Source organism: Cheilinus undulatus, linkage group 15 (assembly GCF_018320785.1).
Source record: "Cheilinus undulatus linkage group 15, ASM1832078v1, whole genome shotgun sequence".
NCBI classification, from domain to species: Eukaryota; Metazoa; Chordata; class Actinopteri; order Labriformes; family Labridae; genus Cheilinus; species Cheilinus undulatus.
The window spans coordinates 46320874-46339126 of NC_054879.1; the positions used below are offsets into that span (position 1 = coordinate 46320874).

The following is an 18253-nucleotide window of genomic DNA, read 5'->3' on the forward strand; positions in this document are numbered from 1 at the left end:
GATGACTTAAGATATCCTTGTTAAGTCACAAAATCTGAAAAAATAAGGAGTAAAAATATTTAGATAAGAAGTCAGAAATGTGGGAAATAAAATAAATTTGTGTTTTAGTTTCACATTTTCAATTGTGCATCTCACAATTAGGACTCAAACTTAGAATTTTGACTTTCTATTTCATACTTTGACCATTTCAACTCATAATTTTGACTTCTCATATACTATTTTGAGCTTTAAGATTCATAATACTAATTTTTAAATGATATTTTGACTTTTTTAAACAATTTTGTATTTTATCTCATATTTTCAACTCCAAACTTTGACTTCATAATCCCATAGTTTGACCTTTCAGACTCACAATTTAAAATTTTTGAATCATATTTTGACTTTTAATTTCATGATTACAAATTTTATTTTGAATTTTGACCTTTTAAACTCATGATTTTGATTTTTTTTTTAAATATATTTGAAACCTTATTTTTCAATTTCCTGTTTTGACCTTTTAGAACAAATACATTTACTTTTCTCAGATTGTGAGCTTTTAAACTTCTCTTTTTAACTTTTTAAATGTCAAAATCATTTATCATCAGTGCTAAGGTTTTTTTTATACATGTATTTTATTACCTGCGAAACAAGGTTGACAGTTTATGGTTAAAAAGGTGACCGTTAGGCCCTCAGGGTAGTCCTGAATCCAGAATCCAGTCTCTGCTGTGATTGAGTTTGACACCCCTGGATTAACTCAATTTCCAGCTGGGATTTTTTGTTCCAATTATGCAACTCTTTTCTTAGTGCTGAATATATTTTTGTCCTTTTCAATTTGAAAAAAAAAAAAAAAGTAAAATCAGCTTAGTGTTTTATGAAAGACCCCATATTTTTAATTTTTATTTAACATTTGAGTGGACAGGAAAATAGGTCAAATAGAATTAAAATGACACATTTAAGCTAGAATTTTTATTTTTTTCTAAAGGGACCACTGACACTCAACACTGATTGCAAAAGACATCAGTTTAGATGACATATTTGTCTTGTGTCCGTTTAATTTTATCTATATATGTTTACTATTTTGTTCTAGGTGTGTCATCTTCAACTATTTAATGAACTTAAAACTGGTTTACCTTTCATAAGTGCACTTGTATAATTTTGTAATTGTGTACATTCTTTTTATTAACGTATCATCATGTCTGTGTATGTTTTATGTATTTCAGTTCCTTTTTGTAATTAACCCCTTAAAGCCTGTTGTATCATATTTGATAGATGCTTTTATGTTACCTCTATCTAATCAATATGATCAATAAATTACTAAAAAAAAAAAAAAAAATTCTGAATACAATCTGATAAATTATAAAAATGCCCTAAAGTGGATTATCAGTTACCAAAAACACCTAATGTATCAAATGAGATACAAAAAATATTTATGTTAAATTTGACCAAAATTTTGATTTTGGTGGGGATTTGAGTTGAAAGTGAAATAAACATTTCAGGTCCAAAAAAATAATAATTTTTGGCTATAATTTGTGTATTCAGGCTTTAAAGACTTAAATTTAATTCATTAAATGCTTAATATTCATATTATTATCCATTTGTTATTATCCATATGTTTAACTTTCTTTATTTTTATTTATTTATTGTTAATTTTATCTTATTTAATGTATTTTTTAAATTTTTTTTAACATGCTAAAACTGTATATGCCATCAGTGAATTTTATTTGTATATTTTGCAATTGCTTATAAAACAATCTTTTCAAAAAAAGACACATTTATCTGAAAAAAAAATCAGTATTATTTTTAACATCAGCAGCAAACTTAGTTTGGTTAAAATATGTCCGTCATACACAAAAAGAAAAAAATCAGATTCTGATATTTATCAGCAGATAATTTAACAAATAACCTTCAGAATGTGGCACGATATGAAAAGCAAATTTAGAAAAACATTTTAGACACAAACAGCATATTATTACACAATTACAATGCTACTTAAAGGTAAAGCACCACAAGCACTGATCTGCCCGCAAGTTGTAAGAATCACAACACCACATTTTGTAGTATTATAAATAAAAGCCCTTCTATAAAAATAGAAGTTCACTGAAAAAGGTTTCCATAAATCATTTACAATTACACTACAGAGTAATATAGCGTAATGCGGAGCTTTTGCATGTAAACACATAAACATTAGGTGCAGTAATTGGGTAAACATCTTGCAGACGGAGTGTTTCTTGGCTATTTTGGTTTACTTCTTTCACAAACATTGGCTCTGAAATCAGATAATCACAGTTTGTCACATGCTACACATGGATCCCACTATTACTGGCAGAAGTCAGAAAATCTAAAGCCGTTTATTTTTTAAAGGAACCATCTCCAGGATTCTTCTTAATGATCGTCCATACGGGAGTATGGGTTTTCCTTTGCCAGACCTGTAAAGAAAAACAGCAGAGAGCGTTTGAAATTAGAGACAATTTCATTTCCCTGCCTTCCAAAAATCCTTAGTGTTAAAAAATGTTTAAAAAATAGTACATTTGTGCAAGCTTGATGCTATACAGTATTTATCCATTAGATGGCACCACTCAGTCAAAACAAAGCACTCTCTTCTCTCACTGTTGACATTTTAATTGAATTGTGTCTTTTCCCCTGTTTCAATCGCTTTTATGTCAACAAACTGCATTTTTTATTGTTTAAATTACTCAAAGCACACAATCAAAAATGTGTCTCACCGTATTTGTGTCTGATTTCATCGTGCCTCAGCTGCATTTCTGTTCTCCTGTTAGGCAGAAAGCAAAGACAGACTGTTAGACAACAGAGAACACCGGTAGTGTGTTTGTATCCTTAGTACAAGTGAGCTGATGTTAAGATCTGATGAAAATATGCAAAAAATCCTATCATAACATGTCAACTACCGGTTTAAAATAAAGCAATACAAACTAAAGTTATGAATGAGTAAATAAAAATATCTTGCACAAATTGTCCAGCCCTAAGCATTCATAACAAGTCTCAAAACAAAAAAGGAAAAAGACAAAAATGTTCATTAAAATGCACAATGATGGCCATAAATCAGGGGTCATCAAGAACATTTGCACAAGGGCCAGATTTAGTCTCAACAGAAACTCTGGGGGGGCCGGATTTTCAAATACAGAAAAATTGAATTCACATTTTGGTCTGATCGAAATATTATTGCAGTAGTTTTTGTATTTTCCTTGAAACTACAGGACATTTTTAGTCATTATCAGTGAGATCTATCCCTGTTATCTATAATGCAGCAGGCCACAAGGAGACAGGCTTAACAACAGGATTGGCCAGACCCCTGAAAATCCCAGAGATTGGGCCCTCCCTAATTGTCATTCAGCACCAATATTAACCCATTTTGACACTATTAACCCCTTTTTGGTAGTTTTTGCCTCTTTAACCCAATTTTGGATTTTGGATTTTAATCCCTTTTAAACCACGTTTCCTGCATGTTTTATCCCCTTTGTGCCACTCTTTTATCCAATTTTCCCACTTTTCTTCTATTTTTGCCACTTTTAACCCCTTTTATTACATTTTTTCAACAATTTTTGCAACTTTAAAACCATTTTTTCCCACTTTTAACCCATTGTTGATACTTTTTGCCCCTTTTTGCTTCATTAACCCAATTTTTTAAGATTTTAACCCCCTTTAAACCACTTTTTCTGTATGTTTTATCCCCCTTATGCCACTCTATTATCAATTTTTGCCACTTTTCTTCCATTTTTGCCACTTTTTAACCCCTATTTTTTTGTCATTTGTAACTAATTTTTGCCCCTTTTTCCTCCCTTACCATTTTTTCACACATTTGAACCTTTTTTCACAACTTTTTTTCTGCCAATTTTTGCAACACTTCTGCCAACCTTAACCATTTTTTAAATATCGACTAATTTTGACAGTAAATTTCTGTAGAAACAGATAAAATGGTTAATCATTCTAAAACTATTTCAATGTTGATTGGGATGGATTTGACAGTTCCAGACATTTAAAGCAAAACGATACTCTTAAGATCTTCTTTCCTCCTTTTCTGAATTTAATGATCTTTCGGGGGCTGGACGGGAAGCTTTGGGGGGCCGGATGTGGCCCCCGGCCCGCCAGTTGATGATCAGTGCCATAAATGTTGTGTTAAAATGCAACTTAAAATGTATTTATTTCTCTGATTTCTAAATAAAATACATAATGGTTTGATTTTTTTCAAAGATTTTGTTTGTGCCAACTTCATACCAGGTCCATATCAGTGAAAAGTGTAGGCTAAATGCCTTCTAATTTTGTTCACTGTTCATTTTGGATTGACAGAGTCATAAGACTCAGTACTCTCCATCTGTCCATGCCACTGACCTCTCTTTCTGTCGGGCCTTTCTTGCACGATTCTGCCGCTCCACCTTGGCATCTTCTCTCTTGTTTCTGTAAAATGAGAATATGTAACCAGACAAGATATTTATCATGGTGATGTTTTTGTTGCAATACAGGAAAATCAGCATTTAGGCTTTGCTACAACTGTGACAGTTAATCAGACCAAAAAATAACCCAACAATCATTAACAAATGTACTCATTTATAGGCTGCAGCATGTCCTCACAAAAAAAGCAAAGCTATTTAGAGAGTTAACAACAGTTACAAAGTCAGACAGGCTTTGGAGATGGCGGTATCAGCCGAGCCCTGCAGAAAAACAGCCCATTGTGCTCCTCTGTCCTCCATGTTGAACCAGATTTCACAGTTAGAGCTCCATGTGGCGATGCTTACCCGACCCTCTCACACTTGCAGCAGCAGATGATGCAAACAAAAATGGCGATGATAATGATACCGGCCAGCACTGACATGGTGATGATCAAAATCTGGAAGTTTACTGCAAATCAAAGGCAGACACACACAATAAATATATATGATTAAAATATGGACATCATCATGATAAAGATGTTTACAAGAGAAACGATAATGTTTAACAGACAAAAGGTACATAAACAGAGCAATGATAGTATTACTTTATTGCATTTATTTTTTACTTATTGCCATTTTATTATCAGATTCCCTGCTCTTGCTTTTTGTGTAAATGGACCATCTGAAACTTAACACTTGGTCATACTTAATAAAATCTGTAAATATTCATTTTAAGAGTACAATTACTTGTTTATAGGAGAAAATCAGCAAGTCACCCCTAATAAGAGGCAATATAAGGGGGAACTGGTTGCCTAAGATTTAAGTTCTTGTGAGAAAATTTGTCACTGATTGTAAAAGATTTAAGACACTGGTTATATGAGGTCTGAGACACTGGATATATGAGATCTAAGACCATATATATGTGGACTAAGACACTGGTTATATGAGGTCTGAGACACTGGATATATGAGATCTAAGACCATATATATGTGGACTAAGACACTGGTTATATGAGGTCTGAGACACTGGATATATGAGATCTAAGACCATATATATGTGGACTAAGACACTGGTTATATGAGGTCTGAGACACTGGATATATGAGATCTAAGACCATATATATGTGGACTGAGACACTGGATATATGAGATCTAAGACCATATATATGTGGACTGAGACACTGGATATATGAGATCTAAGACCATATATATGTGGACTAAGACACTGGATATATGAGATCTAAGACCATATATATGTGGACTGAGACACTGGTTATATGAGGTCTGAGACACTGGATATATGAGATCTAAGACCATATATATGTGGACTGAGACACTGGATATATGAGATCTAAGACCATATATATGTGGACTAAGACACTGGTTATATGAGGTCTGAGACACTGGATATATGAGATCTAAGACCATATATATGTGGACTGAGACACTGGATATATGAGATCTAAGACCATATATATGTGGACTAAGACACTGGATATATGAGATCTAAGACCATATATATGTGGACTGAGACACTGGATATATGAGATCTAAGACCATATATATGTGGACTGAGACACTGGATATATGAGATCTAAGACCATATATATGTGGACTAAGACACTGGTTATATGAGGTCTGAGACACTGGATATATGAGATCTAAGACCATATATATGTGGACTGAGACACTGGATATATGAGATCTAAGACCATATATATGTGGACTAAGACACTGGATATATGAGATCTAAGACCATATATATGTGGACTAAGACACTGGATATATGAGATCTAAGACCATATATATGTGGACTGAGACACTGGATATATAAGGTCTCAGACACTGGTTATAAGAGGTCTGAGACACTGGATATATGAGGTCTGAGACACTGGATACATTAGGTCTCAGACACTGGTTATATGAGGTCTAAGACACTGGTTATATGAGGTCTGAGACACTGGTTATATGAGGTCTGAGACACTGGTTATAAGAGGTCTGAGACACTGGATATATGAGGTCTAAGACACTGGTTATATGAGGTCTAAGACACTGGTTATATAAGGTCTAAGACACTGGTTATATGAGGTCTAAGACACTGGATATATGAGGTCTAAGACACTGGATATATGAGGTCTGAGACACTGGTTATATGAGGTCTGAGACACTGGTTATATGAGGTCTAAGACACTGGATATATGAGGTCTAAGACACTGGTTATATGAGGTCTGAGAGACTGGTTATATGAGGTCTAAGACACTGGTTATATGAGGTCTAAGACACTGGTTATGTGAGGTCTAAGACACTGGATATATGAGGTCTAAGACACTGGTTATATGAGGTCTAAGACACTGGATATATGAGGTCTAAGACACTGGTTATATGAGGTCTAAGACACTGGTTATGTGAGGTCTAAGACACTGGATATATGAGGTCTAAGACACTGGATATATGAGGTCTAAGACACTGGATATATGAGGTCTAAGACACTGGATATATGAGGTCTAAGACACTGGTTATGTGAGGTCTAAGACACTGGTTATGTGAGGTCTAAGACACTGGTTATGTGAGGTCTAAGACACTAGTTATATGAGGTCCAAAACACGAGTACTGTACTTCTGCTCTTGCTACACAACAAACTGTTGTCTATGCCATTTTTTACATTTTATTTTCATTTAACTTCCAGCTACAGTAATTTATTTTTATATAAAGTGATTACAAATACTGTTAATGACAGAACAAATACACTCCACACAATGAATGTATATCAAGAGAGGCTTTTTTTTTAAATCATGTTTTCTTTGACTATTTCTGTTGATTAATGTTGACGCAGTATTTAATAATGGCTTTTCAACACGAAAGGGAAAATGTCAAGTCAGAAGTTTTCCTTCATAGTGTAGAGGGAATTTTGTAAAACTTTAAGAAGGCCTTGTTTCAGACTTACCCCAACATACCCCCCATCGTGCATCACTCAGTGGACACACACTGCTGGGGGGCAGGACGTTCCTCACGGGGTAGTCAATGCATTGTTTGGTTGGTGAGCACCACAAACACTGAAACACAAGGCAGCACAACAACACTGGGCCTATAGTCTGAACTTTAGCATTTATAGTCATGCATCACAAACAAAAGGCGGTTTTATTTCACTTACTGTCACATTCTTCAGGCATTCATCACAACTTGTGTTGGATCTCAGGGCACAGGGAACTGAAAAAGAGATAAGCAACAGTGATTTACACACTAGCCTCACAACTTAAGTTAACTTTGCTTGCTGGAGGCTACAATAAATCTCTATATCAAGATGATTTACTTTGCTCCTGCGATAAGAAACCCCGTGTAGCTGCTCGTCATGTGACAGCCTCCTGACCTGACTCTAGACTTGAACAAAGCACAAAAGCATTAAAAACACAAACACTCACTTTCAGCTGGAGAAGGAGTAGATGTTTGCGCCTCTGTAGCTAATATAGCAGAGTAGAAAACGAGTCCACAGATAAACACTAAACCTCTGTTAGCCCCTGACATGGTGAAACGACAGAACACCACCGAAAACAGCGAAGAAGAAGGAGAAAGTAACGGCTGTGGAGAGAGAAGGGCTGAAAGGAGGACCTCCAGTTAACGAGGTCTGACGTCATCAACTCCTGACGGTGGTGTCAGTGAACAGCTGCAGAGTGACACATCTGTCTGCACACACGATTGAAAGGGTGGCGTATTAAAGCTGTTAGACACGTTACAACAAATTTACAACTATACTTCTTCATTAAGCTCTTCATGTAAAGTATGGATGCAGAGTTTTACACATATCTTCGTTTTTTAAGCGTACTATATGGCAAGATAAGGAAAGATCACTACATAAGGATCCTGACTATTTCTAACAGGCTGTAAAAAAAACTACACGAGGGGATGTTTCTCAACTGGTGGGTTGGGACTCAAAGTGGGTCTCTGAACAGTTATCAGTGGGTCACAAACATGCATGCAAAACAAAACTGAGGCAAAGAGTCTATGAACTACGACGGAATATTAGGGCCACACCAAGAGAAAAAAAAAAAAATTTTTTTTAGACATTACGAGAATAAATTCATAATATTACGAGACAAAAGTCGTAATATTACGAGAGTAAAATATTACAAGAAAGAAAGTCTGCTGGGGCGCCGCCTCCGTTTAAATGAGCAATGTTGAGCATCTTGTGAAGCTATCGGTCTCACAAATAAGGAAATACCTCATCTTCTGGCACATCAGCATCAAATTATTATCAGAATCAGAACAATACTCCGTCATAGATCCGGTAACACCATGGTCATTGAACCAGCTTTTGGTACCTTTGGCAGTCTGGGCAGGTGCCAAGTCCTGCTGGAAAATGATATCAGCATCTCCATAAAGCTTGTCAGCAGAAGGAAGCATGAAGGTCTCTAAATGTCCTGGTAGATGGCTGCGTTGACTGTGGACTTCATAAACACAGTGGAAAAACACCAGCAGATGCCATGGCAGCCCAAACCATCACTGACTGTGGAAACTTCACACTGGACTTCAAGCAACGTGGATTCTATGCCTCTCCCCTCTTCCTCCAGACTCTGGGACCTTGATTTCCAAACGACACGCAGAATGTACTTTCATCTGAAAAGAGGACTCTGGACCACTGAGACCACAACAGTCCAGTTCTTTTTCTCCACAGCCCAGGTAAGACGTTTCTGACGTTGTCTCTAGTTCAGGGGTGGATTGACACCAGGAATGTCACATTTGTAGCCCATGTCTAGGATTGGTCTGTGTGCGGTGGCTCTTGTTTTAATCATTTTTAAAGACGCCAGCAACGACCCCCTTCCTGCTTCCACATTTACCCTGCAGCTCAGAGGATGAAATTAGTCTGTGCCTCCAGAAGATGGCAGTTTAAGAGTGGACAGATGTTTTGAATTGACTTTACAGCTCTGTTTATGACATGCAGCCTTTACTCTGGAACAGTGGCATTCACATCTCTGGCGTAGTGATAAGAAAACAATCGCAATTACTTTATTTTTACAAATGCTTCAGCCCTAGTCTGAAAATGGATTTTAAAGGACTGAAAGTACTGTCTTTGTAATGTTTTCACAGAGGAAGAGATTTCATGATCTTGTTGCATAAGTAGAGAACTTTTAAGTAAGAAATCTTCACAGAGTCTGGATCCAGGAATTTTTTTAAAGGATCCTGTTTTATTGGGAGATAGGGCTGATGGTGGAGGTCTGCGCTGTTACCACTTGACACCAGGATATGGCGGACATGAGTAACATCAATCCCAGTGGCATTTTTTGGGTGTGTTTCTATTGAAAGTTTTGGAGTTTATAGAGTTTGAAAGACCCACGCCCGGTCGAGGAAACGAGTCGGAGCATAACAGAGAGAAAGACAGTGGATTGTAACAAGAATACTCACAATGCTGGGCGGAATAGAGGAATATTCACTCTCTGCCATGACTTCCAACCGTCCCATGAAACCATGGGTGAGACTGTCAGTACATCTGTTGGCACCAGCAGGAAATGCTTTCTCTGTGCCAATCCACACTTAGTGAAGTCAATGCTTTACCTCACTGTGTTCCCACCCCACCAGGCAAGAAAGGAGCAATTGACGAATGCCGTGGTGGGGGGCACATGGGGACGGATCCAGGAATATCTTTAAAGGATTCTTCTCCATTGGGAGGTAGGGCTAATGGTGGAGATCTGCGCTCTCTGAGCGCTTTTCTAGTTTGTCCTCTATTTGTGTTTCTCCCAATAAAACCCCAACAGAAAGCGCTTTGGATGAAGAATGATTGTTTTTCAAATGATCGTCTCCATTGTAAATCTAACCTCTTCACAGAACATTTTAAATTTTATACATTGCCAAATACAGTGAAATAATGTTCCTCTACTTTCCATGCATTTAATACAGATTTCTGGTACATTTTTGTTGTATTTATTTAAATCAGCTGATGTCACATAAGTCGGCATTAACCATTTATATTGTAACAGTTTTAAACATGTATTTATAGACCTATGTGGGCATTAGCACTAACTTCTTTCCAGTCTTCATCAGAGATTCCAGATTGCACATCCTCTTTCCAGGTATTTGATTTAACAGTCTGAACTCTCAGCTGAACTAGACACCAGTAAGTTGTAAAACTTAAGGCCCGAACATACTCGAGCGTACTGTGAGTGGAGCGGAGTCCGCACGGAACATCCGCAGTCATCAGAGCTTCCATAGTCGAGCGCGCTGCCGTGTAGTAGTTTCCTGTGAAATTTCCATGAAATCATGTGATGTGAAAAATACATGCCTAGCAGTGTTTTGTGTGACACCAGTACGCAGAGCAGAGTCCACACGGTTGTAAAATTTGAGCTTTGCGTGCATGGGCCTTGCGGAACTCCGCGGAGTCCTTCCCACGTACGTTCCGTGCGAGTATGTTTGGGCCTTTAGATATGATACCTTTTATTTTCAAACAGTCCTTCATTGTTGTTTATTTTCTATTGTTGAGGATCGTTTTTCTCCTGAGTGGGCGTGGCTTCAGCTCATTCACCAGACACGCCCACACCATCCTTGAGCAGAATTCACTGGCTCATTTTTCATGATTTTGAAGCTAAATTTAAAAACTTGGAGATGTTATATCTGACTGAAATTTAACCTGGGGGTTCATAACACAGTGACCTGCCATACAACAAACCTAAATACAGATTTATTTTCACTTTACAGGGTACTTCTATGTTTGGCTGATGGAGACATTTAGATCTACAGTGAACACAGATGCACTCACTTTAACCTCAGTGATAAAAACGGAGAACAAACCATCCGAAAATAGAGTTTGAAATACAATAATTTATTAAAGCATCTTTAAATTTTGTTATAAAACATTGTCTGATTTTTCTTTGACAAAACAATCAGAAGTTTCAGAAATACAGTCATCGTCATGGCAACGTCAGTCTCTGGTGTGGCCGCCGGCAGCTGACCAGGTTGCCTTAGTGAGTCTGATTGAAAAGCAATGGAAGACAGTGATGCGATGTGAGGTAAACGCTAAGATCATTATGTCATGAACTATACTATCAGGTGACTGGTGTTGAGTCCTTTCCTGGATATTTACACTGACAAGAGCGATATTGTAAAGGGAATTGGCAAGTTTTGGTGTTGGGCTCGACACACTGTATGTTGAAAAAGCAGGGCATAAAATAAAGAGAACAGTAACTTATAAACAGCGGATTTAAATTTCTGCACAAATGAGGAAAAACACTCAGAAAACAGCATCAATACACTTCCAGCAGGCTGTTCATCTCAGTCTGCTTCAATAAATAAATACCCCGCCCTCACATGGTCGTCACTTCACAGTAACACAATCTTCAGACAAACATATCCTGCTCGTTTCTACTAACACATCCTCGATCATCGGTTACAAAAACAATCAAACAAAGTTAGCACACTAACAGCTCTACATAACGTACGTGTTCTAGGATGTTTCACTAATGCAGTGGTTATTAACATCTTTGTTTGCATTTATTTGACTTCTAAGAGGCAGGTGTTTCTCTTTTTAATAAGAGCGCACCAGATGAATGGCACCAGCAGAAGCTGCAAGTCCCGACAAAGTGTGTATTCAACACGTGAAAGGCAGCATCTGCACTGGAGTGTGTTAGTCCAGAGGAGCGAAAATAAACATTTGAATAAGGCAAGATTCGAGAGACAATCTCCCTGTGACAGTTATTATTAACCTGAGGGAATCTCCAATCAGGAGAACATTCATTACAATGGGGGGGTGAAAAAATTAAAGCATATATTTTGGATCCATCTTCAACAAAAGCAATGGCTTTCAGTGTGGGAAGTTCAAAAGCTCTTTTTCAGATGTGGGTGTCTTTTTGAATCGAGACATGTAAAATGTTTTTCCTGATATTAAAAATAAAAAAGCATAGAAGATACCTGAAGCACATTTCAAGTAAGTTATGAGACATGACCAGTGTAACTAATGCAAACATTGTTGAAGGGAAGGGACACTTTAAAAGCTTTAAATGGTTTCAGATGCATCAGAGTTCCCACTTCGCTGTAAGAAGTCCACACGTCCACATGCTTGTTTCTTATTTTTGTCCCTGTGGACCGTAGTTGAGTTCATCATGAGTGCTGTAGCGCCCATCACCTGATCCAGCTAGCTCCGTAACTAGACACAGACTTCACACTGCAGCGTTTCTTCACAATCATGTTGATGTAGGCTTTCATGATCTTTGTGATCTCTCCAACCTGCCAATGATGACATGAAGCAAACTTTTAGACGTGCACAATTTTTCCACAAAGAAATACAAGTGCAGAAACAAAAGAGACACGAAGGACAGCAAACTAAGATAAGATCGGGTAATTTAATCTTGGAATAAAAACTCCAGGTTATGATCTTCAACACTTGTGAGTTAGATAAGAATTACTTTGAAAAAAAGGAAAAATCCTGAGCACAGAGTTCTGTGTTTAGACTGGGTTACAGGGGGAAACAAGAAAATTATAAAAAGAGTCAAACAAAACATTTCTACAAGAAAGTTAGCAGCGTTTTTAAAGTCAACGCATTTTTATTTTTTGCAAGAATACTGTTCACCAAAAATATAAATCATAATCAAACATCAAATATGCAATTCAAAGCAGCTGTGAGCTAGTTTGTGGTGTTTTAGTCGCCCCCCGTGGGCCAACTAAGTCCTCTTTTTAGCACTGCAATACTTTAAAGCAGGGCTTCTCAACCTTTTCAGCCCGCGACCCCCAAAATAAAGGTGCCAGTGACTGGGGACCCCCACTGTACCTGAAGGTGGTTAAATGCAGCCATGCACATTAAAAACAGAATTAAAATACGTTAAAAATAGCTAAAATTGGTTAATAATGGCAAAAAATGGTGTAAAAAGGTGGTGAAATAAGATTTTAAAAGTAGCAGAAATGGATTATAAATGCCAAAAATAAGATAAAAGTGGCAAAAAATAAACAAAAAATGGCAAAAATGGGCATATCAAGTGGTAAAAGGGGATTGAAAAGTGGCTTAAATGCCATTTAAGTGGCAAAAATAGGTGGATATTGGTGAAATGGGATTAAAATTGATATAAACTGGCAAAAAAGGCAGAAAAGGTCAAAAACTGGCAAAAACGTGGTTTTAAAAGTGGTAAAAGGGGTTAATAGTGGCATTAATGTGGTAACAGAGCCAACAATAGTCAGAGAGTTGCAAGAATTGGTTTAGAAGTGGCAAAAATAGGCAGAAGAAAGTGGTGGAAAGGGTTTAAAATTGACAAAAAAATGGGTTTTAAGTTGCAAAAATATGTTAATGTGGCAAAATTGGTGGTGAAAAGGTGATAAAAATTGGTTGCAATTAGGCAAAATTGGTGAAAAGTGGCAACAGTGTAATTAAAAAATGTCCTTAGTTTTTTAAGGCATCTGGAGACCCCCTCTCAGTGTCTCGCGACCCCAAATGGGGTTCCGACCCCAACGTTGAGAACCCCTGCTTTAAAGACCCTGTAAAGTGAAATCCAATTTTTTTCTTAACACTCTAGATACGTTTGAATCTGGTTGCTGTAAACATGTGAAAACACTGAGATCTACATGTGACTGAATTCTGGATTTAGACCATTAGAAAGTTATTCTCCTCTTTCCTGGCTGGGTTTAATGTGGGTGGGGCTAATATGTGAGCTGGTGATGTCACCAGCCCACAGTGGGGTATAACCCCGCCCCCCTAACGCTACAATCTAAAATCACAGAGCAGTTCATCTCAGTCCAGTCTGTTGTTAGCTGATGTCACTGCCTTTATTGAAAGTTAACAGTCAGTTAAATGCTGTTTTTTTCTTCACTGTGAGGTAAATTTACCAAATCTATCAGCCTCAGTGGTCTATGGATCATTGAAAGCATCAGAACAGAGATTTGAGACAGAAAACAGACTTTGTCTCTTCTCTGGCACAGAGCCAGGCAGCTGTGCTCTGATCATGAGGTCAATGTAAGGTCAGGGGGCGGGGCTAATGGATTGAGTGCTTTCCTCTATTCATATTGAAGCTTCCGCCAGAGTGGGCGTGGCTTCAGCTCATTCAACAGACACGCCCACATCAGCCTGGAGCAGATTTTACCGCCTCATTTTCATCATTTTGAAGCTTAATTTAAAAACTTATGGATGTTTTATCTGACTAAAACTTGACCTGGAGGTTCACAACACAGTGACCTGTCATACAGCTAAGCTATTTACAGATTTATTTTCACTTTACAGGGTCTTTAAAGTCTGTATCTGGATCAGAGGGATCCTATCCAGCCTCTCTTTCAAATAGCTGGGATAAAAGTGAGCTGGGTTATGGGATCCTTAGTAGAATAAAGCAGATAATCAAATCCAGGTCATGTTTATCTGTTAACCATCTTTTGCACAGCCGGGGCCAGTTAGGAAATAAAAGAGATCAACCTCCATCCTCTTACTTCATGACACTATCAAATATGTTTAATGTTTATGTACCTGTGGTGTTTCAAAGAACATTTCTCTCTCATCCACAGTGATCTTGAAGGTGCACGGCTGCGGAGCGCCAAAGAAAATGATGTGTTCGTACGGGAACGTGTCCAGAGGCTTTGGCTCTCCTCTCTTGTAGACGGACACATTTTCAGCGCTCACACTCAACCACAGATCATGAGGGAAGCCTCCTTCCCTGCACTGTAAAAACACAAACAGGAGCTGTATGAGCATCATTCAGTGCAGGAGTTCCCAACATTTTTCCCTACTTGTACCCAGGAAAAGATGAGACAGCCCCATCCCAAGACTCACACAAAAACGTGACACACTGCAGTCAAAAACTGGCATTGATTTTAATTGTTTCATTGGTAAAACCCTAAGAAAACTTACAGTTCTCTAACCAAAAGACCTTTGCAATGTGCATTTTTTGTCCTGCTTCCTGGTTTTGTTACATCTTCTGTCCTGTCTTAGGCCCAAGCTCTGCCACTTTTTATTAAATATATCTGACCCAAAAATCTCTAGACTTTGGGTCACAGTTCTTCTTGAGGAGTTGATGGTGGGTCTCAATCTTTTTTTCCTTAGGGTCCCCTCACTCATATCTAAGAAGAGCTGAGCCCCCAAAGACCCACTTGGAAAAAATAGACATCAATTTTAATTGTTCTAATATACAAAATCCAAACACGGTTGGCCTCCGTACACTTTATCCCTGACAAAAGATCTATGTATAAATTATCTATTGTCAAGACAGCGTATTAGGGCCACTTTAGAAAAAAAGAAGAGATTATGTTCATCTTCAAGGAAAAAAATCTCAAGATTAAAAGTTAATTTATGTGAAAAAAATAAAATGTTACTATAAAAGTCCCAAAACTTTGATTTTTTTCAGATAATAAAGTAAAAAATCCAACCACTGATTTCAGTTTAGCTTCTTGTTGAATTTTTAGTTCATACTGTTGTAAAATAACAATTTTAAAAACTTTAAATTTTTAGTTTAAGTGTCAAAATTTAACACTTTAAATTTAGATTTTTTCTTTTAAATTTCCACCATTTTAAATGCTGGAATTCAGGGTTTTTTTTGTTCGTAGAAATATACAATATACAGAAGAGGATTAGGGCCAATGGTAAATAAAAAGACACACAATTTTTTTTAACTTGGAAGAAAAAAAGGTCAGAATTCTGATTTTTGTTCTGACAAGTAAAAAACAACTCTATGTTCTCAAACATTTTTATTTGTTTTTCTATCTATCTATCTATCTATCTATCTATCTATCTATCTACAGTGCTTAACAAATTTATTAGACCACCCTAACCCTAACCAAAGTAAGGTTTATGCCACAGCTGCCCTTAATTAACATCATTGGTAATTACCAAAATCATTTTTGATGTTTCTGCAATGGTTAATACACCAATATGTAGAAGCTCTTTAACCCAAATGATATTTTTAATGCTAAAATAGAATTATTATTGTTATCCATGAATTTTCAAATTTACTGATTTACAAAAAAACTGAAAAAAATTATTATTGTTATCCATGAATTTTCAAATTTACTGATTTACAAAAAAACTGAAAAAATAGTAAAGCACATTATTATTTCTTGATTAACATGTCAAATTATAGTTATTTACTTGCATTCCTGAACAGAAAAATGAGTTTTAGTGCTTGAATGTTATGCTTGATTCATTTCTGACTTCTCAGAGAAGCCCAGTGAGCCGGCTCAAATTTGGGTGAATTCAGTTTGAAATTCCTCATTCCTGTTCAAAATGGTAAAACGTGGAGAGCTAACTGAAATTGAAAGAGTCCGCATTAAAGCACTTCATGGTGCTGGATGGTCTTTGAGACAAATATGACAGGTGGTCTAATAAATCTGTTAAGCACTGTATATACTGTTGTAAAATAATAGTTTTTAAAAACTTGATTCTTTTATTTTTTACTGTCAAAATTTAAGACTTTCAATTTAGAGTTTTTGTTTTAAATTTCCAACATTTCCATGGTGAAATTCGGATTTTTGTTTTTATCCGTAGAAATATAAAACTTATGAAAGAGAATTAGCACCACTGGTTAAAAAAGAAAAAAAAAAGGGGGACACAATTTTTTTTTAGTTAGAGAGAAAAACAAAGACAGAATTCTGAGATCAAAGTCAGAATTCTGATTTTTTCTTACAAGTAAAAAAAATATGTGTATCAATTTCTCCTCTTCCATAACAACTCTATGTTCTCAAACATTTTTTTCAGTTTTTTCCCAATAAATGTCAACTCAATAATGAACGCATTCTCTTCATTTTTCCATCTGTTAATCTGTTACGGTCTAAGGACCCCCTGAGATCTTTGGTGCCCCTTCTGGGGGTGCCTGGACCACAGGTTGGGAACCACTGGTTTCAACGATTTAATGACCATCTTACTACAATTTTAGTGAATATTTTTTGTTAACATGTGTTACCTAACTGTGACAGCTTTGGAGCAGACAAAGCCTCGCCCTGAGGTCTTGGGGGTCCCAGTTTGGGAACCAGTGATTTAGTCTGTGCAGTGGCCTTGTAACTAGGAATGTGCTAATGCTCTGTGCTAAACAGGGTGGTTAAAGAACCTAAATTTAAAATGAATCTAAGTCAAAACAATAAACACAGAACATGAAACCCTCAGCACACAATATTGGTCTTTTGTGCAATGTAGACAGCATGTAGGAGTTTTCTTCAGTGCTCTATCCTCTCCTAAGCTGTCTAATGGAAAATTAGTCTTTTAAAGCTTTTTGATTTTATTGTTCATTAGAATAAAGATTGCTGTATTGTTGGATATGAAAAGTAAAAACATATCAATAATTCTAAATATTTCAAGGACTTTCTAGATGCATTTAAAGGGGTAAGTGGGGAACTAGTATCTGGACAATGCTCAGTATACACAGACAGCATGGGCTTAAGTAAAATATAATTAAATAACCCACAGTAGATCTCAGCCATCATCCTTACCTCTACATCAAACAGAGTGGATCCATATCCAGGCCACTCCTTGATGATGGTCATGTATTTGAGCATGGCCTGATGCTGATCCAGACCTTTAAGGCGGGACCACTTCTCCACGATGCTCGCTCTGGTGGCAGACGTCTCCTCTTTTATCCACATCTCCAGCATCTGCTCCTCCTCCATGCGCTGCTTCTTCATAGAGCCCGTCTTCAGCCCCCGCCGCAGCGTCCCGTCCAAGAAGCTGGTCCTCCTCCTCTCGAGAGTCTGGCCTGACCCTGAGGCCCCGCCTACTTTCGTAAACTGGAGGATGCGAGAGCGCAGGCGGCCCACGGGGTAGACGTTCTCCAGACCCCAGGTGACCCGCGCTTTGTCTCCGTAGAGGAACTGAAGACGCAGAGCAGCCAGGTGCTGCAGGGTCTCCTCTCGGGAGGGGAAGTGTCCTCGGGTCAAACTCTCATGGGCCTGAGGGAGCAGCAGAGCAACATTAGCACCAGCTGCAACATAAAATTAATAAATAAATAATAT

At 37.3% G+C, this 18253-nt stretch overlaps 2 protein-coding genes across 2 annotated transcripts in view; both read right to left on the reverse strand.

Moving 5' to 3' along the window:
* Nucleotides 1-1690: 1690 nt before the first annotated feature.
* On the reverse strand, nucleotides 1691-7975 carry pttg1ipb (PTTG1 interacting protein b). Its single transcript, XM_041807386.1, has 7 exons — nucleotides 7783-7975; nucleotides 7515-7570; nucleotides 7308-7416; nucleotides 4731-4833; nucleotides 4327-4392; nucleotides 2703-2749; nucleotides 1691-2405 (listed from the first exon to the last, which is right to left on the reverse strand). Exons 1-7 carry the CDS (start codon nucleotides 7883-7885, stop codon nucleotides 2362-2364), a joined length of 528 nt encoding a protein of 175 aa, XP_041663320.1. The 5' UTR covers nucleotides 7886-7975; the 3' UTR covers nucleotides 1691-2361.
* Nucleotides 7976-11164: 3189 nt separating this feature from the next.
* Nucleotides 11165-18253, reverse strand: part of myo10l3 (myosin X, like 3) — a 111269-nt gene continuing 104180 nt past the window's right edge. The window contains exons 39-41 of the mRNA XM_041807540.1: nucleotides 17735-18190; nucleotides 14787-14978; nucleotides 11165-12571 (exon numbers count right to left, since the gene is read on the reverse strand). Of these exons, the coding sequence (XP_041663474.1) occupies nucleotides 12467-12571; nucleotides 14787-14978; nucleotides 17735-18190 (753 nt within the window). The 3' untranslated portion in view covers nucleotides 11165-12466. The remainder of the gene's footprint in view (nucleotides 12572-14786; nucleotides 14979-17734; nucleotides 18191-18253) is intronic.